We start from the raw sequence: 22727 nt of genomic DNA on the forward strand, positions 1-22727 counted from the left end.
TTATACAGCTGTAAGGGTTCCAACACCAGAAAATAAACTTCAGGATTCCCACCACTCCCAGCACACCGTGAATGGGGAAAATACGAGGGCTGATTGATAAGTTCGTGCCCTAGGGTCGAAGGAGTCAATTTTAGAAATCCTAGCACATTTATTTTTCAACATAGTCCCCTCCTACATTTACACACTTAGTCCAGAGGCCATGGAGCATACAGATCCCTTCTTTGTAGAAGTTGGCGTCTTGGACGTTATTAACTTCAAACTTTTTACGTAATCAAAGAGATGAACTGCACATGCATGTAATGAGAGCTGTATAACTCATCTCCTTCTACCTTAGGCCACGAACTTATCAATCACTCCTCGATTTTAATATTCCACCTCAAAGGAAGGTGAGCAACTACTTTAGACTTAGTTTGCAACATTATTTTTTCAGAATGTTTGCTCAATACCATTTTGATCCTGATGCTAAATTTCTGCATTGCATGCATGATTCTTTACACGTGCAAAGGCAGACCCAAACACTTTCATTCTCTCTCACTAATAAACCTGCAATGCTGGGTTTTGTTTTGCATTTCTGCCATCTCCAATAATCCTTGAAGAGCTAGCTTAATGCATAGGATATTGATTAACAAACAAATGTGGTGTATAAGGCCAAAACATTAATAGCTTTCTCACTGTCATTTATCAGGCTAAGGGAACACAACTACATTGTCAATATATCATTTCCTTAAAACGAATCATGCCACAATCAAGTGCATGTAGTAATTTCACTAAACAGAAATCTGTTCAGTACTAAGTTCAGATTGCTAGCCAGCTCACAAATGGCACTCCTCAATCCCATTATAGCTAAATTTGACAATAGTCAAAACAGAACTTTATTAAGCTCCAGAAAATGCAAGCTATAAAGAAAAGGATTATAAAAGGCAGCAGATTCTAAGTCAGTCTACTGCAAAACGTATCCATCCACAAGCAAGCCTATTATAAATCAGTCACCCTAATGGCAGTCCATAACATAACCTTCAGAACATATTAGGAATCAGAACCACTGACTCACCAAGCACATCACAATATGGTACCTACAGTATTCATTATCCAGACAAGAACACAGTACCTACAAACCACTGCTTCAATATCAATGAAAACCATAACACTGATAAACTAAGCATTCACATCAAACATACAAGCCTGCCACTCCAAAAAGAAAATGGCAATAAAATTGTGGCCTAATATCCATAAGTTGATTCACAAGGCTTACAGAAGGTAACAATTCGGGCAGAACAACATTCCCATAATAATGGGTGACATGTCAGTCTACATTACATAGTAGCAGCTTCTGTGAAGCTCAATGCATTACTTCTTGGTTTAGCTGCCAGCAAAGTTAAGTTAAAGCAGCACTTCAAGATGATTTCATAAAGCACATTTATCACAAATGTTACAAATTTTTTGCTCAAGTTATTATTAACCTCCTCTGTCACTGACAGGCACACAAGGTCAACAGCCAACTTTGTAGTTTGGTCATCACAAAACACAGGGTCAAAAGATAACACTGTTCACTTTGCTAATGTCAATAAAGCTCACTGAAAGAAGAAAATGAATTGTTAACCACAACAGACAGAGAGGATTTAATGAAGGTAGCAATCATGCCATAACACTTGAGAGGAACAGGATCCATGGAAGACTTTAATATTGCAGGATGGGATAGCAGTAACCTGCATGTGAAAGGTGAATAGATACTGGTTCTCAATTCTCCTCCTCCATAACAAGATTATGAAAAGGCATGATCAAACTGAAATACTCCCATGTGCAGATTCCTGGGACAGAAAGCTTGTGCTTTGAACTTAGAAACATATGGTATCATTTACCCAGTTATTTAAATGTAGACATTAAAACAATTTCTCTACATGACAACTGATGGACTGCTGTGACCCCAAGGAATAAAGTGGCAGCTTATTGAGATTTCACAGGCTGTCTGAGTGCCTGTCTATGCATGTGCATATGTACACACACAACACAGCAAAGGAAGGGGTGAAATGCAGCAGATAGAGATAGACGATAAAATATTAGAACTTGAGGTTTAAGAAGATAATTGATAAATGTCCATTTTCACCTGGTAAATCCAGAAGGGAATATACAAGAACAAATAATTGTTCTCTTAATCTACACTTGCAATGCATTATTAACATTCCTTTAGTCAGCATTTAACTCTATTGTAGTGTATATAAATATCTATCAGGTCAAAAGGAGTTTATTCAACTGGCTCGGAGATTTAAGTTGATCTATGTTCTGTGCCTCACAGATGAATTGGTTGGCAAGGTTACTACCTTTGGTCACATTACAAGAAATAGTCGTGTATGATGTGCCCAAGGCCAAGAAACAATAGCACATCAAGAAGTCAATGTCTTTTGTAAAGGAGGAAAGGTCTAATATAAAAATTAATAAAGAAAATATATAAACTGCTCTTCTGCAGAATGGCATTATCATTTGATATAACCTACTCTTCTTACAACTAACTTTACGTATTTAACGGGTAGTAATCTGCTATTTCAAAAGTACTATTTCTAAGTGTCTAAAATGTGGCGAGATGATGCTTAACCTTACAATCCACATAGTTACCATTGATCTTTACTTTCTAAGATCATGCTGTAGCATCAGAAGATCTTTTTTTTTAAATCATAAATAAGGAAACGAGCAATAATTCATCAGGTGTTATAGCTGAAATCTCAAACTATATTGAAAGACACATTACCAGTGAAAGCTATTTCTAATCTTCTTATAAATTTACTAGAGTCTAGTTTAACTGATTATTTTTCAACAGTCAAATTGTGAATATTCCAAAAGCAAAACAGTGGAGATGCTAGTTGCCTGAAATGAAACTGAAATGCTGGATATATTCAAATCAGACAGAACATTTAGAGTGTAAACAGAGCTAATGTTTCAGACTGATCATCTTTTATGACAAATATGAAAAGTTATAACATGCAGAGAAATGGGACAAGCAGAAAGAACATAACATGGTGGTAAAGCCATTATTGAATAACCAAAAGGTAGGTATGGAAGAGTAAAAAGGGTAAAGAGCAGGCAATACAGAAGCTGCAATAACACTAGGATGGAAAGAAGCAAACCAGTGGATGTTATTTTCTGTGGTTGAATGCCCAGATACTGTGGGAAGAGGAGTGGGTGTTGTTTGAGATGGAAAAGTGAACCAGTGTTCATGGAGTATACTTTAAAGGAGAAGCTGTAGCGGTGTGCTACAAACAGCGCTAAAATTACGACACGGAGTCGGTAACTGCAGTCGAAGGAAAAACTTTATTCGAAAACTTCAGCCTCACTTTTAAGCCTCTGTCAACCGGCCCCCCATGGCGAAGAGGCTCCAAAGCTCTGTGCTCGCAAACCCCCGTAGGCTATCTAATTGTGAGTCGGTTCGCATACGCTAGGAAATGAGCCGCCACATAACCCCCCCCCAGAACCGGCGATACACCCCCCAATGTCCACAGCCTGGGCCAGAACCTGCTTGGGAGGTCGGCTTCTGCGCCGAAGCGCCGGAAACTCGGCCGGTTGCGCCAGGTCCACATGGGCCGGCTTGAGGCGGTCCACCGTGAAAACCTCCTCCTTCCCCCCAACGTCCAGCACGAACGTGGACCCGTTGTTCCGGAGCACCGTAAACGGCCCCTCGTATGGCCGCTGCAGCGGTGGCCGATGCCCGCCCCTTCGTACAAACACAAACGTACAGTTCCGTAGGTCTTTGGGTACGCAGGTCGGGTGCCGCCCATGCTGTGAAGTGGGTATGGGGGCCAGGTTACCGAGCTTCTCGCGAAGTCTGCCCAGGACTGCAGCGGGTTCTTCCTCTTGCCCCCTCGGGGCTGGTAGGAACTCCCCGGGGACTGCCAGGGGCGCGCCGTATACCAACTCGGCCGACGAGGCGTGCAGGTCGTCCTTGGGCGCTGTGCGGATGCCGAGAAGGACCCAGGGAAGCTCGTCCGCCCAGTTGGCTCCTCGCAGGCGGGCCATGAGGGCCGACTTCAGGTGACGGTGGAAACGCTCCACTAGCCCGTTCGACTGTGGGTGGTAGGCAGTGGTGTGGTGCAGCTGAGTCCCCAAAAGGCTGGCCATAGCTGACCACAGGCTGGAGGTGAACTGGGCGCCTCTGTCGGAGGTAATGTGGGCTGGTACACCAAAGCGGGATATCCAGGTGGCGATCAGGGCTCGGGCGCAAGATTCGGAGGTGGTGTCGGTGAGCGGGACCGCCTCTGGCCATCTTGTGAACCGGTCCACGATAGTCAGGAGGTAACGCGCTCCGCGCGACACTGGCAGGGGGCCCACGATATCCACATGAATGTGGTCGAAACGCCGGTGGGCGGGATGGAACTGCTGCGGTGGGGCTTTGGTGTGCCGCTGAACCTTGGCCGTCTGGCAGTGCATGCACGTCCTGGCCCATTCACTGACCTGTTTGCGGAGTCCGTGCCAAACGAACCTGCTGGAAACCATCCGGACAGTTGTCCGGATGGAGGGATGTGCCAAGTTATGAATGGAGTCGAAAACACGTCGCCGCCAGGCTGCGGGGACGACCGGACGGGGCTGGTTGGTGGCGACGTCACAGAGTAGGGTCCTCTCACCTGGGCCTATGGGGAGGTCCTGGAGCTGCAAACCAGAGACTGCAGTCCTGTAACTCGGAATCTCCTCATCTACCTGCTGTGCCTCTGCCAGTGCCTCAAAGTCTACCCCTTGGGAAAGGGCATGAACGGTAGGGCGAGAGAGCGCATCCGCCACGACATTGTCCTTACCCGAGACGTGCCGGACATCCGTTGTGTATTCAGAGATGTAGGACAGGTGGCGTTGCTGGCGGGACGACCAGGGGTCGGACGCTTTCGTAAACGCAAAGGTAAGTGGTTTGTGGTCCGTGAACGCAGTGAAGGGCCGACCTTCTAGGAAGTACCTGAAATGCCGGATTGCCAGGTAGAGCGCCAACAGTTCCCGGTCAAAAGCACTGTACTTGAGCTCGGGTGGCCGCAGGTGTTTGCTGAAAAACGCCAGGGGTTGCCAGCGACCTGCGATGAGCTGCTCCAGCACCCCACCGACTGCCGTGTTTGATGCGTCCACTGTGAGGGTGGTAGGGGTGTCCATTCTGGGATGTACTAGCATTGCGGCGTCAGCCAAAGCTTCCTTCGTTTGAACGAAAGCGGCGGCGGACTCCTCGTCCCAGGTAATGTCCTTGCTCGGACCCGACATCAGGGCGAACAGGGGGCGCATGATCCGGGCAGCTGAAGGGAGGAAGCGGCGGTAGAAATTGACCATACCTACGAATTCCTGAAGGCCTTTGACCGTGGTGGGTCGGGGGAAGTGGCGGACCGCATCTACCTTAGCGGGCAGAGGGGTTGCCCCGTCTTTAGTAATCCTGTGGCCCAGGAAGTCAATGGTATCAAGTCCGAACTGGCATTTGGCAGGGTTGATTGTAAGACCGTACTCACTCAGTCGGGCGCAGAGTTGACGGAGGTGGGACAGATGCTCCTGACGACTGCCGCTGGCTATGAGGATGTCATCCAAATAGATGAACGCGAAGTCCAGGTGCAGTAAACGGGCAGCCCGCTCGCGCCGTGAGAGTCCGAAAGTCCTGAGGAGCAGGGCTTTGAATTCCGTGTACTTGCCGTCTGCCGGGGGCGACTGTACGAACTCCGCGACCTGGGCAGCTGTGTCCTGGTCGAGGGAGCCCACCACGTAGTAGCAGCGGGTGTCTTCTGAGGCGATCCGGCGAACGTGGAATTGGGCTTCGGCTTGCTGGAACCATAGGTCCGGGCGCTGTGTCCAGAAACCCGGCAGTGTCAACGAAACCGCATGAACAGAGGCGGCGTCGGTCATTTCTGGTCCAAAAATCGTTTGGACCGTCGGGGTCACCAATTGTAGCGGTGTGCTACAAACAGCGCTAAAATTACGACACGGAGTCGGTAACTGCAGTCGAAGGAAAAACTTTATTCGAAAACTTCAGCCTCACTTTTAAGCCTCTGTCAACCGGCCCCCCATGGCGAAGAGGCTCCAAAGCTCTGTGCTCGCAAACCCCCGTAGGCTATCTAATTGTGAGTCGGTTCGCATACGCTAGGAAATGAGCCGCCACAAAGCAATAATTTCCATGTACTACATCCGATTTAACACACTGTACCTGATGATCATTCTGCTCTCCATTGGAGAAACCAAATAGATTGGGAGACTCTTTGCAGAATGCCACCATTTAGTCCACATTTATTGGTCACCGTTTCCAGCTGCTCATTAAGCCTGATCTTTTTTCTGCCCAATTCCCTCCAATGTAGCCCAAACTTCAGGAACAACATCTTCTTTGCTGTGTAGATACATTACAACTTTCCAAGCTTAATTAAATTTCAGACAAGCAACAATTCCATTATTAGGCTTTTTATATTCTGCTGACCATGTCAAATAATGAAAAAAAAATTTAAAAACTACAGATGGTGGAAATCTGAACTAGAAAGTATTAGGATCTTGACAAATTAGAAGTTTTTTTAAAAATCTAAAATATTAACTACTTTTAATTCCACAAATGTCAGCTAATCTGCTGAGTTTTTCCAGCATTTTCGGTTTTTATTTCCAAAAATTGTTTGTCCTCTACTATTTGCAACTCTCCTTGGGGCTACATTTTCTTATACAGTAATGGCTCCAACACCCTTTTTCATCCCACTGTCACCTAAATTAGCTTTCAATTCATTTCTATCAATCTGCATCCTATCAAAAGACCTATTGTTGTATTTGTTCCAAACCTCATCTCTTTTCATGCATCTAAGAACTTATTTTACATCTATCTTTTTGCCAGTGTTCATAATAGAAACTTGACCTGAGAACTCATCTTTAGTCCTGCCTGTTGATATTGCAAGCCTGCTGAGTAACTCCAGCATTTTCTGTTTCATTTTAAAGTGTTAACAATGACTACCCATCCAGTGGAAGCAGTGGACCCATGAACTGTTCTCCCAGCTTTCTCTTCATGCTCTCATTCCTCAGCGTCTTTCTTAATACTAAATGTCCTCATCAACAATCCAGAACAAAATCATGACTCCCTAACAGAGCACCATTCCTTTTGAAAGGAGGAATAGCTGGAATTGCAAATCTGTTTGATGCCAGCAATCAAACCACAGTCCAACTCTTCTCTTTCCATCTATACATAATACATAATACCACCAGGAAAAGTTATTATAAGCACTTCACAAATAAAGATAAAAATGAATGATTGCTTGCACCTGAAGAAATCACTCATACTTGAAAACAAGAGTATTCAAGTATTTTGCTGTAAGCAATTGTTTCTTATAATGCAAACACGAGGAAATGTGCAGATGTTGGAAATTCAAACAACAACACACACAAAATTCTGGTAGAACACAGCAGGCTAGGCAGCATCTATAGGGAGAAGCGCTGTCGACGTTTCGGGCTGAGACCCTTCGTCAGAACGGAGGGTTTCTTATAATGCTGTCCATTTAAGTAGTGGGGCTGCAGGAGAATGACTGCAATAATCACATTTTTTCAGCAGGGTGTAATGCATCCTTTAAGTGTACAGCATGATGCTTGGTGTGTGCATGCATGTTCATATCTCTATCATATTGGACTGCAGAGTTACACTTATTGACAAACTAGAACATTTCAGTTTATAGAAGTTTCAACATTCTTAATGTGTACACAGATAGTGCACAGCATTGTAAATAAACCTACTTCCTTTGTATATATTATTTCTGTGTATTAATGCAGATACTGATTTTTTAAAAAGACACTGATATTTACCAAATCATCTGCTGGACAATGAACCCATCCCAGGAAATGTGAATTAAAGAGATTAACCATAGTCTTTCATTACAGTGATGTACAAGAAACCATGGCATTTACAAGATGTTTTAATTATCTACAAAACCTAGTTTAATTAATTCAAACAATTTATTTCTTAAAAAAACATCGTGTGAGGAATGCTGCATCTTCTGACGTGTATCTGCAGTCAACCATTTGCCAAATGCTTAAAGAAACAGAACCCACATTTATGTAGCTTTTCACAACCTTGGAGCTTCCAAACACTCAGATCAGGCAGCATCTGTAGAAAGGGAAACAAGGTTACCTAGTTTCCATATAAGACATGCATTCAGTTTCTCTTTTCATAGATGCTGCCTGACTTGCTGAGAATTTCCACTGTTTTTTGCTTTAATTTGAAACTTTCCAAAAATATATAAAGCTTCCAATCTCTATAAAAATAAAAGCTGTTATTTTAATTGCCATTATTTTGTCCATCAAAACAAAATAAATTCATAAAATGATACTGAAGAGGTTTGATATAAAATGAAAGAAAAATGCCAGGCATAATATTTATTCCTCTTTTAATCACCTAATGAAAACCTTACTTGATTAACTGAAGCTATCAGACAGAAAAATCCTGAAAATAGTAAAACATCATCCAAATCAAAGAATTTAGGGAAGTAATTTTGGAATTTTGTCCTAGCTGCAAGTTGCCTTCTTTCATAGCCAGGTGGTGGAAGCACTAGGACTGTACAAGAGGCTCAGATGCCAGGCAACTCGACGATTCTTATGCCAGCCAATTATTCCCACTGTAATATTAGCCTGTACATCACCCAAAAGATAATGAGCACTACACCTGTCAACAGCCATTAGGGATAGGCAATAAATGCTGGCTTTGCCAGATGTTCACTCTGCAAACACATGAGAAAACTTCTTACCAAAATGAAAGCATGAATGCTAGTACGTTTCTCTAAGAGATCATTAATTTTGGGCTTCTTGATAATTAGCATTAAACTACTAATCATGCAAGTCATCACAGCCAAGTCAATCCGTTTTCACTGTAATCCACACCTGACTCTATGGCTAGATCAACAGAGAGTAGTGCTTAAACCTGGAAACATCAGACTCACTGACTCACCAAGCCATTACAAGAGCTTTGTGTAGCAACAACATTCATTTGCCGTGATCTGCATCTTTGCTGTACCAGCTTCCAATTTTTCCTGTCTGCATAAATCTAATTTCCATTCTCAAGTTAGGTCTGACATTGATAAAAATCTATTCAGTTTTTAATTGAAATCCTTCACTGGTTCTCATTTAGTCAAATCTTAAAACATTAGGCATTGAAGTGATCATGCCAAAGAGGTAACATGGATAGAACATAGAAAACCTACAGCACAATACTTGACATCAGCCCACAATGCTGTGCCGAACATGTACATACTTATTTATATATTCTGATTTTGAGAATTCCTAGTATCAACTCTTCAGATGAGATAAATACAGCCTAGTGAAACTGTCACTGTGGAAATCATCAATTAAATCAGTGGGCAATTAACCTCCGGAAGATAATACATAACTTCGTGGGACTCTGAACTGAAGTTATGGGCCAGCAGAATTTCCTCCTCAATCCCAAAAACATCTGTCTAATGAATACATTTAGTTCCAAATTTCAGTCCTATGCTGCATGATGTTTTTTCCCATTCTCCCATTTGCTAACATTTCTAGTTTTTAAATCCGTGATGCATATCTTTTGGTTTATTTCCTAATCTTTCTTGAATTGGAAGATCGACTGTCTCCTTGAATTCTCTTTGTATGACTTGGTAGCCATTTTAGAACCAGATTAATTTTATCACAGGAAGCAAAGACTTTTGAAATAAATTATCAGCTACTTAATCAAGAAAATTAAGTCAAGTCACTTGTATTGTCATTTCGACCATAACTGCTATTTACAGTACACAGTGAAAATGAGACAATGTTTTTCAGGACTATGGTGTTACATGACACAGTACAAAAACTAGACAGAACTACGTAAAAGCACAGATAAAACTACACTAGACTACAGACCTACACAGGACTGCATCAAGTACATAAAACAGTGCAGGCATTACAATAAATAATAAACAAGACAATAGGGCAATAAGGTGTCAGTCCAGGCTCTGGGTATTGAGGAGTCTGATAGCTTGGGGGAAGAAACTGTTACATAGTCTGGTTGTGAGAGCCCAAATGCTTCGGTGCCTTTTCCCAGACGGCAGGAAGAAGAGGAGTTTGTATGAGGGGTGCGTGGAGTCCTTTATAATGCTGTTTGCTTTGCGGATGCAGTGTGTAGTGTAAATGTCCGTGATGGCCAGAAGAGAGACCCTGATGATCTTCTCAGCTGATCTCACTATCCGCTGCAGGGTCTTGCGATCCGAGATGGTGCAATTTCCAAACCAGGCAGTGATGCAGCTGCTCAGGATGCTCTCAATACAACCCCTATAGAATGTGATGAGCATGGGGGGGTGGGAGATGGACCTTCCTCAGACTTCGCAGAAAGCAGAGACGCCGCTGGGCTTTCTTTGCTATGGACCTGGTGTTGGGGGACCAGGTGAGATTCTCCACCAGGTGAGATTCTCCACCAGGTGAACGCCAAGAAATTTGGTGCTCTTAACGATCTCTACCGAGGTGCCGTCTTTGTTCAGTGGGGAGTGGTCACTCCATGCCCTCCTGAAGTCAACAACCATCTCTTTTGTTTTGTTCACATTCAGAGACAGGTTGTTGGCTCTGCACCAGTCCGTTAGCCACTGCACCTCCTCTCTGTAAGCTGACTCATCATTCTTGCTGATGAGACCCACCACGGTTGTGTCATTGGCGAACTTGATGATGCGGTTTGAACTGTGTCTTGCAGCACAGTTGTGGGTCGGCAGAGTGAACAGCAGTGGACTGAGCACACAGCCCTAGGAGGCCCCTGTGCTCAGTGTGATGGTGTTGGAGATGCTGCTCCTGATCCAGACTGACTGAGGTCTCCCAGTCAGGAACTCTAGGATCCAGTTGCAGCGGAAGGTGTTCAGGCCCAGTAGGCTCAGCTTTCCAATCAGTTTCTGAGGGATGATTGTGTTGAATGCTGAACTGAAGTCTATGAACAGCATCTGAACATACGTGTCTTTTTTGTCCAGATGGGTTAGGGCCAGGTGGAGGGTTTTGGCAATGGCGTCGTCTGTTGAGCAGTTGGGACGGTACGCAAACTGCAGGGGGTCCAATGAGGGGGTCAGCAGGGTCTTGATATGCCTCATGAAGAACCTCTCGAAACACTTCATGATGATGGATGAGAGTGCAACGGGACGTTAGTCAGTTCGGCAGGACACCGAAGACTTCTTCGGCATGGGGACAATGGTGGCAGCCTTGAAGCACATTGGAACGGTGGCGCTGCTCAGGGAGATGTTGAAGATGTCAGTGAGAACATCTGCTAGCTGGTCTATACATCCTCTGAGCACTCTACCAGGAATATTGTCTGGTCCAGCAGCCTTCCAGGGGTTGACCCTGCACAGGGTTCTCACATCGGCTACGGTGAGACACAACACCTGGTCATTTGGAGAAGGGGTGGACTTCCTTGCTGCCTCATCATTTTCTGCCTCAAACCGGGCGTAGAAGTTATTCAGCACATCTGGATGGGAGGCATAACCTGCACAGTCAGGTGATGTTGTCCTGTAATTGGTGATGTCTTGGATGCCCTTCCACATGCGCCACGTGTCGCCGCTGTCCTGGAAGTGGCTGTGGATTTGCTGGGCATGTGCACGCTTTGCTCCTCTGATGGCCTGGGACAATTTGTCCCTTGCTGTTGTTAGGGCTGCCTTGTCACCTGCTCTGAAGGCGGAGTCACAGGTCCTCAGCAGCGCACGCACCTCCGCAGTCATCTGTGCCGTCTGTTTAGCGTGTATAGTGATGGCCTTGGACAGAGTAACGTCTTCAACGCACTTGCTGATGTAGCTGGTCACTGATGCTGTGTACTCCTCTAAGTTGGTAGAGTCCCCATCAGTTGCAGCCTCCCTGAACACGTGCCAGTCAGTGTTAAGTGACTGACCATCTGATTCCTCGTGGGTTTGCAGCAAACTCTATCGGTTCATCCAGTTAACAAGTACACTCACTCACTGCCAGTCTCCAGAGTTCACACGTACATTTCTCTGTGATGTTGGGAATCAATTAAATATAGAGGACTCTGGTTATCTGGGACACATCAGGACCAGAATGTTTTGGCCCAATTAAGCAACTGCCTCAATTAGCCAAAGTTTCTTGGAAATAGTTAAAAAGTTATTAAAAAGACAAACTACTGTTTAATTTAGCAGCAAATTATGTATTTAAATGAAATATAGAACAATGTATAAATGGCCACATCAGGAGCAACGGATACAGTATATCACCCCAGTTGATTCACAGGTAAAGTGGTGCCTCACCTGAAAGGACTGTCTGGGGCCTAGGATGGTGGTGAGGGAAGAAGTGTGGGGGCAGATGTAGCACTTCTTCCGTTTGCAGGGATGAGTGCCCGGAGGGAGGTCGGTGGAGAAGGATGGGATTGTCCGTGGCCTCCTCTACCGTCAAGATGAGGCTACATACAGGTCGATGGAGCAATACCTTATCTCCTGCCGAGGTAGCCTCCAACCTGCCGGCATGAACATTCAACTCACAGACCTCCGTTGATACCCCTGCCACCCCCTTACACCCCATCCCTATTTATAATTTTAGTCTGGTTCTCTTTCTCTCTTTTTTCCCCCTCACTATAATCTTCCCCCAACCCTACTTTTCTTTCTCTTTTATTTCCCATAATTCTCCACCTTCCCCCTAACCCATTTCCCTCCAGCCTATCACTTCCCAGCTCTCTACTCCATCCCTCCCCCCACTTCTTATCCCCTCTCCACCATCCTATGTTACTTCACTCCTGATGTGAAGGGTTCCGGCCCGAAACGTCATCGCTACCTCCTCCCATAGATGCTGTCTGGCCTGCTGCCAGCATTTTGTGTTTTTAGCAATATTGAGGTCTTGCCTAAAACGTTCAATGGGGTTAAGGTCAGGACTCTGATTGGGCCCACTCAAGGACATCAACTTTCTTCATTTGAAGCCACTCCATGATTGTTCTGGCAGTGTGCTTTGAGTTGGCCTGCTGCAAGACAAACCTCCTCTCCAGTTTAAGCTTTCTAGCAGAGACTAGCAGATTTTTATCTGGGATCTCTGTATTTAGCAGCATTCATCTTCTCAACAATCCTGACCAGATTTCCAGTCCCTGCTGCTGAAAAGTATCCCATAGCATGATGCCACCTTCACCATATTTTGTAATAGGAATGATGTTACCTGGCTGATGCATCATATTACATCCAACCACAAGATACATCTTCCGTATCTTTACAGTATCTTCTAAGCAATGCTATGCACAGTTTTTACAAGCAAGGATATGCTTTTATTTTATAGCCAGGGCTTCTTCTTTGCTACTCTTCCATAAATATCCTTCTAGTGCAAGGCCTTAGAGATTGTGAAGCCATGAATTTCATCTCCAATTGCAGCCACTGACTTCTTCATCTCACTTGGAATGACTTTGGTGTCACAGTACCCTCTCTTACAAGTGCCATTCTTCTCCAGCGATTAAGTTTAGAGTGGTGGTCTGACCTAGGCAGTGTGGGTGTGGCTTCCTATTTTTTCACCAAGGACTGCACTGAACTCTGATGTATATTCAGTGCCTCTGAGATGGTTTTATACCCTTCCCCAAATCAGTGCTAAAGTTAGTGTAGTAATTACAAAGGGGATGAATATTTTTCAGCCTCACAATTTTGCTTTTTAATTTTAAAAAAATTATGGCAAGTTTTGGAATTTTTCTTTTGACGATATGATGCACAATGTTTTGTAGATTCGCTCAATCCTACTTCAATATATTTTAAATTTAGAAAATGAGACAGTAAAATGTGAAAATGGTTGTGGGGGCTGAATATTTTTTCAAGAAGAGCGCTTGACTAACACTAGTAAGAACCTGTTTGGCAAGTCTCCGTCCCAATTAAGTGGCATAGTGTCCCAAATAAACAAAGGGAATCCTGGAAATTTTCTTGATTTGATTTTGTTCTTTAAAAGTTGTCCCAAATATCTACCTGCCTCAATTAACTAATGGCCCAATTAACTGAAATCTAATGTATTTGATAACAGTCCATTGAAGGCTCTGAGGTTGTCGTTTAATGATTTTATTTAAGTATGCCCGCAGAAAAAGAATCTTTTGTGGCGACATGTACATACACTGATAATAAACTTTACTTTGAACTTTTTTTTTCTGCCTGTTGGTTTTCAACCACAGATGAAGTTCAATAATCTGCTTATGTCGATGTTAGCCACTTCTTTCAGTATTTTGAAAACATGGATCAAAGGAAAACAATTACGTCTATCTCCATCATTCTTGTCTAAACATTTCAATAAAAAAATAATCTCGATGACAAGTGATCTAAAAATGACCTTCAAGGTCACACACAGAAACCAGGTCAAACAGGAACAAAATCAAATCCTTGTGCTGCATCACCACAATGTACCCAAGATGGTTTCTTCTCCCTCCATCTTCTCTAGCTGACAACCATTCACTGTGTGCTTGCAATTTCCTTTTATTTGTTGTGATTCAAACAACAAAGTATTTTAACTATTCATCTGAATGAGCCCAAGTTGAATTATCAATTATGCAGCCCTGGTCAAGATGGCACCACATCCAGCAGCCATGTTGCGAGCTTCGTACCAACTTTACAGTGCACTGCTAATTTCTGCAAGTTCCTTCATTTTACTTGTTCAAGAAGCTGATAGTCACATCAGATATGATCGACTGACTTCTGAACATCAGGAAGATGGCATTTACTCACAACGTGCCACCTCTTCTGCACGGGGAACCTCTGTTTACACCATCCATGGGAGGCTCATTTATTACACTGTTGCTACCTCAGAAGCAGCGCCTCAGGCAAGGGAGAAGGACCGGTGTCCTGGTGAGGTTGAGATAGCGTGCTAATCGGCCACCGCTCCCTAGCATACTCCTGACTAACATTCAGTCTCTGGACAGCAAGCTGAGCAAACTGAGAGCCAGACTCCTACTGGCAGGAAACAAAGGAATGTAATGTTTTGTGTTTCGTGGAGACCTGGCTGACGGAGGAAATACTGGATCTTGCCATCAAGCCCTCTGGGATCTCCCTGTTCTGGGCGGGCAGGTCAAAAAACCTCTCTGGGAAGAATAAAGGAGGTGGGGTATGCTTCATGGTCAATAATGCTTGGTGAAACTGCATGCCCTCAACTCCTTTTGCTCCCTGGATCTACAGTACCTGGTGTTGCTGTATAGACCTTTCTGACTGCCTAGAGAGTTCACGGCTGTCATTATCTCAGCTGTGTATATTCCGCCCCAAGCTGATGCTGACCAGACTCTCAAGGAACTGTACAAGGCCATCAGCACCCTGGGGACGATACACCTGGAGGCTGCTTTCATCATCACTGGAGATTTTAATCTAGTGTTGCTGACTAAAGTCACTCCAGAGCTTTGTCAACATATCCAGGTGAACACATGGGGAGATAGCATACTCAACCACTTTTTCTTCCCCACCCGCAATGCTTACAAAACACTCCTCTGTCCACCACTTGGGAAGTCTGACCACTCTTCCATCCTGCTTCTGCCCAAGCACAGGTAGAAGCTAAAACAAGAGATGGCCATAGTTAAAATTGTTCACTGTTGGTCCGACCAATAAGCCTCCATGCTATAGGACTGCTTTGATGACATCAACTGGAATGTCTTTTGTGATGAGGATGTCTCTGACTTCATGGAAGGGGTCACAAGCTTTGTCCGGAAGTGCATCAAGGATGTTGCCCACAAAAATTGGTCAGGGTCTTTTCAAACCTGGCTCAACAGTTCCAGGCACACTGCACTCATCAGACAAGACATCACTTCTGCCGCCAGTAACCACCAGGAACTAAAGAAATGCAGCTATGATCTATGCAACGTCATCAAGGCAGTGAAATGACAATACAAGGAAAAGATTCAGACACAACTTTCCACCAACAACGCACGTAGCTTATGGCAAGGTCTGCACAACATCGCAGACTTCAAAGCTAATTGCAGTGGTTCTGCCAACGTCACTGCCTCTCTCCCAGATGAGACAAAGCTTTTTTTAAGCTCGGTTCAATATTGCCAACACTGAGCCCCTGAGAAGAGCTGCTGATGCAACCTGCACCTTGGTCATCTCGAAGGCTGAAGTAAGCAGGAGATTCCAACGAGTGGACAACCGCAACACAGTGGGACCAGACGGCATCCCAGGGCGGATACTCAGAATGTGCACAGCACAACTCGTGGTGTGTTTGCAGACAATTTTAATCTCCCAGTATAGAGTGCCTTCCTGCTTCAAAACATCCACCATTGTCCCTGTAACTAAAACGACCAAGGTAATATGTCTGAACAACTGGCGTCCTGTTGCACTCACCTCAATAATAAGTAAATGCTTTGAGAGGCTGGTCAAGGACTACATCTGTAGCATCCTACCACCCACACTGGGCCCCTTACAATTCACCTACCGACACAACTGATCAACAGATGACGCAATACACACCATCCTTACACATCTGGAGTAGAGGGATGGTTATGTGAGAATGCTGTTCTTGGATTACTGTTCAGCATTCAGCACTATAATTCTCCAGGCTTGACAAGAAGCTCAGAGACCTCGGCCTTCACCTTGCCTTGTACAACTCGATCCGGGACTTCCTGTCAGATCACCAGCAGGTGGTAAGAGTGGGCTCCCTCACCTCTGCCCCTCTGACCCACAACACAGGAGGCCCCCAGAGCTGTGTCCCAAGGCCCCTCCTTTACTCTTTGTATACCCATGATTGTGTCGCCACCCACAGCTCCAATCTGCTAATTAAATTTGCAGATGACTCTACATTGAGTGGCCTCATCTCAAATAATAATGGGATAGCCTACAGAGAAGAAGTCATCACCCTGACAGTGGTGTCAAGAAAACAACCTCTCCCTCAATGTCGCATAAACAAAGGAGCTGCTTGTGGACTACAGAAAGAATGGAGACAGGCTCACCACTATTGACATCCATGGATCTGGGGTTGAGCGGGTGAACAGCTTTAAGTTCCTCAGTATACACATCACCGAGTAACCTCACTTGGTCTGTACATACTGCCTGGGTGATGAATGAAGCACAACAGCACCTCTTTCAGCTCAGACGGCTGAAGAAGTTCAACACCAGTCCCGAAATCCTAAAGACTTTCTACAGGGGCACAATTGACTGGCTGCATCACTGCCTGGTATGGGAACTGGACTTCCCTCAATCGCAGGACTCTGCAGAGAGTGGTGCAGACAGCCAAGCATATCTGTAGATGTGAACATTTACAAAGACAGGTGTGTAAAAAGGGCCCAAAGGATCATTGGGGTCCCGAGTCACCCCAACCACAAATTGTTCCAGCTGCTACCATCTGGGAAACGGTACCACAGCATAAAAGCTGGGACCAACAGGCTCCTGGACATCTTCCACCAGGCCATCAAACTGATTAATTCACACTGACACAATGATACTTACAACCTGTTGTATATTTGTTGTATATTGTACATGCCACTTATTACAAATTACTATAATTTGCATATTACACATTCATACGCAGACTTAACATAAAAAAATTTAATCCTCGTGTATGTGAAAGATGTAAGAAATAAAGTCAATTCAATTCAAAGCCTTTTTCTTTGCAAACAAATTAATACTAGTAACACCTCTACCAGACCAGTGCTACCTTTACCCACAATCCAAAAAAATCTGCACATGATTCTGGGAGCCACTGTTTCCAATAAAAACTGAGTTCCTTTCCCTCTTCAAATTACAAAACTGAGCAGAGATGACAACAGTGTTTAAAAATATGAAAACTTCAGTTAAGCTGGATCCAGGTAAGCTTTTTTAGCCATAGACAGAGTCTAAGCTTGGGTATTTTTGATGGATATTTTTGGTCCTCAATTTATACAAGGAATTGTATACATTATGGATCAAATAAATACATGTATAATTTTTTTCTAATCAATAATTGTTAAATCCACAATTTTCTTTGTAATTTCATATGCGTATGACTGGAAATACCTCAGCATAAAAGACCAAGAAATGGAAAGGGAGTAGTATATACAAGTGTGAACAGTGCGCTTGAAGGTCTGTCTCCATGTTGTGTGAATCTGTTACTATACTAAATAAACGTTAGAACCTTTTGTTAACCAACCCAAATAAACCTTGTATAAAAATGCAAGAGGAAAAAGTCCAATCGCCAAGCAAAATCAGCTCTTACACAAAAATACTTACATTTACAATGTTGTTACAATGAAATTACACAAAAGAAATACAAACCTAGTGCACCATTCAGAAAACGTGGCAAACTTTTCAATCCAATTTCCCACAAGGGCAGACGGCTTCTGTTATGTGTGTGTCTGGGGAAGAAGTCTATTTCCTTAACACAACATTTTAAAAAAGCAACCTGTAACTGAACATTTTTAGTAGATTTCATAACTTCCCAGTCTCTTTAATCTGAAACCATACCCACCTTCATTTTCCATGCTGCAGATAACTGATTACTTAGTAATTGATACAACAGCAGCTAATCTTAACATACTGACAATCAACAATGTTTACACATCCCTCAATAATTTGATCTCCCATATCATTAGAGGTTGTTTCACAATATATTACTGGAATGGAGCTTCTGACCTCAATATTGTAGAAAAACACAGCACTGCCCTTTGGTGAATTTCACAGGCTAATCATGACAATAAACATAATGGAACAAAGGAAATTCTGCAATTTGAACAGACAAGTACTGTATGTACGTCTGTGTGTGCACTGAGGCAAGACAGCTTTGCATTCAACAGGGAGACAATAATCTATATTCTGCAATAGACTACCTTTCAGAGCAGTAAATACAATCTGCTTGATGGGATGGTGAATGACCACCACTTTATGGATTTTATTCCTTTTGCTGCAAGAACAAGTGCAGAGCAGCCAAGTAATATTCAATACAGACAGCACAGCCAAGGAGACAATTCCACTCCTGAAATTACTTTCCTATTGTTCAGCAATTCTGCCATAAATCCTGAATGAGTCTTTCAACTGTTAACATTCTTTAACTAGATTTCCTACATTACAACAACCTCTGCAAAAAGTATTTCACATTTTTGTTGAAATGTATCACATACTAGTAAGATATTCCTTCCCTGTCTCCCTACTGAAAGCAACCACAGCATCTCACAACTTAATTTGCACTATTATGAAAAAGACATAAAATAAACTGTCAAACGATTCTTGTGATCACAAGACTATCTTTACCTTGAAAGCAATCACTGAACTTTGAACCCCTGGTAATTACCTTCAATTGATATATTACTCAAAAGAATCTTCCTCCTCGTAAATCATACACATTTGGAGCCACAATTGAACCAGCCTTAAGAGCAGGTTTTTTTCAAGCAAGTCTGCGCTAATGCCCAAAAACCTTTCTCTCCCATCTCTCCCCACCCCCCGGCAGCCTTTGAAGTTACTTTGCTGCACCTCCATCCTCCCACTGGAGTGGAACTAATCCACAGAATAATAGGAAACTGCTTAATCCACAACATCAACACTCCAGAACTGAACTCTCCATAAAATCTACAATTGAGCTACAGAACAATGTTTTCCTTTATAAATGTTTGGAGGCTGAGCACCATGAACTCGTTGATCAAAAGTGGGCCCAGCAGCCAACATCCACTGAAGTCCTCATCCAATTGCCTCCACTGTACATTACCACGTTCTGACAAAGAACATTTACAATGAGACCCTGAAAAACATGGACCACTTCCCAAATCTCAGAAGCCAGCTCTCAGTGAAGACTCAAGGTGCCTCAGTGAAGTCTCTGGCCAACTGGGGAAATGGGTGTGAAGATTCTGAGCTCAAATACAACACAAAGCCCCTGGTTTACTGGGCTACAGGAATCCTGATCTTCAATATGCTGCCGAGACTTGAAGGGCCACAGCAGGTATTAAAGGGCAATTTGCTGACACCACAACACTGCTTGCTCAAAATCCTAAATGCAGGAGGGAAAGTAAACAACATCCTCTGCCAAATCAACAGCCCCATCACTAAGGATCTAAACTGGATCCATTATACAAGCTGTGTTATTTGTATATCTGGGAATAAACTCCTGAAGCAAGCTCTCCATTTCAAGCTTATGAAATTAAGAGATCTCCAAGATTCAAAAATGGTCTCATAGCTTTATTGAGGAACAGGCAACAACATGTGAGAATACTTGACCGGTGACCTCTCAAATAGAGGAGACAGCACCAAAAATTTTATGCACGAGGAATAGACAGAAGCCCTGACCACTTCAGGAACCCACCCCCACCCAGCAGGCATTTCCTGTCCCACCTGTGGGCTGCAGATTCCAAACTAGCCTCAATCTCCTCAGAACCTGAAACAGAAATAAGTTAACTGTGATCCCAAAAGATGGCCTAATAAAACAGTGTTGTGCTTAGTTCTGGGAGTTAACACTCAGCAGTACTTTTAAATCAGCCTGAACTCCAAAAAAATATTTATTTTACCCTCAAAAGATTTTGTCAGGTCTAATGTTAAAAAACTGTAACTATACCAGAAATCAAAAAATTTGTCTACAGCACTGATCAACAAAACCACAAAATTAAAATTAGCATGATAAAAACGATCCCCTCACCCTCTCCAATGAATGTTCTGAAAACTTAAGTCTCTTCATGGTTACAGTACTGATAATTCATTCACTGGATTGTAATGAGATTGTTTTGGGGGAAGAAGCACGAGGGAGAGGGATGGAGGAAGGGTTGAAGAAAGATGCTGCTCTGAACACAAGGCAGTCCTTTCAAAATTCCCTACACAACAGCATCCCCAAGTGGAATAAATTGGAATCACACCCATTTCACATCAGAAATCCATTGCTACCTAGAGTGAAGCAAAATATAACAAGGCATTCAGTTTGCATTTATATTGTGAAGAATACACAAGGGTTGACTGAAGCATTTATACCCTCGCCTAATACTTCCTGCTCACATTCGCTTTCCCCCATCCATTCTGCATCACTGACTTCTCATCCTTCATCGTTCCTTTCCATGAAGGTTTTCTCCTTCAGTTTTCCTTTACCCCAATACTCCTCCTTCCAATCCTTAGCAAATCATTTCTTCTCTCTTGCACCCCACCACTTGGCCTCTTCCTTTCTTCCCTGTGCAAGACCACTCCTCCTCTGGTTTATTACTACTGAAAGTACCATAACATAAGTCAAAAACTTGGAAAAGAGTTTACAACATCACCTCCAATATTGGGAAGTAGGAACATGACAGGAGATCACTGAGATGGCATAAACATGAATATCTCAATGTTTTCCTAGCACGATATTGGAAGTCAGGGAAACCTCCAGTGTCCCAGATGACTACATCTGCAAAATGTGCCCAGCTACAGCTCCTTGCAGGCCATGTTAGGAAACTGGAGCTAGAGCTGAATAAACTACAGATCATTCAGAAGCATGAGAGACTCACAGACAGGAGCTTCATGGAGATTATCACACCAAAGTCGCAGGAGGCAGGTAACAGGGTGACTGTCAGGAGAGGGCAAGTAAATAGCCAGCCAGTGCAGAGTACCCCCGTGGCTGCTTCCCTCAATTAAGTATACCACTTGGGGGGAACCAACCTACCAATGGAAAGCAGCAACAACCAGATCCGGCTCTGTGGCTGGCTCAGAAGGGATGCAGGGAAGAAGAGGAGAGCAGTGGTAATAGGGGTTTCAATAGAGGAGCAGACAAGAGACTTTGTGGACAGAATGGTATGTTGCCTCCCAGATACCAGGGTCAGGAGATTCTTAGATCAAATCTCCAGATTGAGCATTCTTAAGGAAGAGGATGAGCAGCCAGAAGTTGTGGTACATATTAGTACCAAAGAAATAGCTAGGAAAAGGGATGAAGTCCTGAAGAGTGAATATTGGAAGCTAGGAAGGAAGCTAAAAAGCAAGACTTCAAGGGTAGTAATCTCGGGATTGCTGCCTACACCGTACACCAGTGAAGAAAAGAATAGGACAATGTGGCAGATGAAGGTGTAGCGGAAGAATTGGTCCAGGAGGCAGAGTTACAGATTTGTGGATCATTGGGGTTTCTTTTGCCACAAAAAAGTGCCAGCGAAGGATCAAAGTCCTTGTGGGCAGGTTTGCTAGAGCTGTTTGGGAGGATTTAAACTAGCTTGGCAGGGAAATGTAAACCAGAGTGGTAGGTCAGAGGATAGAGTAGTTAGTGTTCAGGTAAATGTAACATGTAGAGAGACTGTGAGAAGGATAGGTAGGGACAGTTGGGTGGGTTGAAGTGTGTTTACTTTAATGTGAGAAGTTTCAGGAACAAGGGACTCTGACAATGTTGCCAGTACAGAGACTTGGCTGTTAGAAGGGCAGGAATGGCTGCTGGATGTTTCATGGTTTAAATGTTTCAAAAGGAACAGGAAGGGAGATAGAAGAGGAGAGGGAGTGGTATTGATAACTGGGAATAGTATCACAACTGCAGAAAGAGAAGATGTCATGGAGGGGTCGTCTACAACTGTAGTTGGAAATCAGAACCAGGAAAGAGCAATCACTCTATTCAAAGTATATTCTAGGCCCCAGGGACACTGAGAAACAAACTGGGAGGCAAATATTGGAGAGAAGCAAAAAAAGGAAGGTTGTCATGGGTGACTTCAACGTCCCCAATATTGACTGGCAATTCCTTAGTGCAAAAATTTTGGATAGAGCAGAATTTGTCAGGATTCTACAGGAAGGATCCCTGAGACAAGATGCAGACAGGCCAGCGAGAGAAGAGGCCATAGTGGATCTGGTAACAGACAATTAACCTGGTCAGATGATAGATCCCTGAGTAGGTGTCCACAACTTCCTGAACTTTAACATAGCCCTGGACAAGCATCAGAACTGACAGTATTGAAAAGTATTTACTTG

General features: G+C 43.6%; 1 protein-coding gene across 5 annotated transcripts in view; it reads right to left on the reverse strand.

The window, feature by feature from the left end:
• kdm4b (lysine (K)-specific demethylase 4B) overlaps window positions 1-22727 on the reverse strand; it is a 558544-nt gene that overhangs the window by 419347 nt on the left and 116470 nt on the right. The window contains exon 7 of one of the 5 annotated variants that reach the window (XM_059991640.1): window positions 7956-8068. The exons of the other annotated variants lie outside the window; for them this stretch is intronic. Coding sequence (XP_059847623.1) covers window position 8068 — 1 coding nt within the window. The 3' untranslated portion in view covers window positions 7956-8067. Of the gene's footprint in view, window positions 1-7955; window positions 8069-22727 lie in introns of those variants that run through there. 5 annotated transcript variants of the gene reach the window in all.

Source organism: Hypanus sabinus, chromosome 16 (assembly GCF_030144855.1).
Source record: "Hypanus sabinus isolate sHypSab1 chromosome 16, sHypSab1.hap1, whole genome shotgun sequence".
Classification (NCBI taxonomy): Eukaryota; Metazoa; Chordata; class Chondrichthyes; order Myliobatiformes; family Dasyatidae; genus Hypanus; species Hypanus sabinus.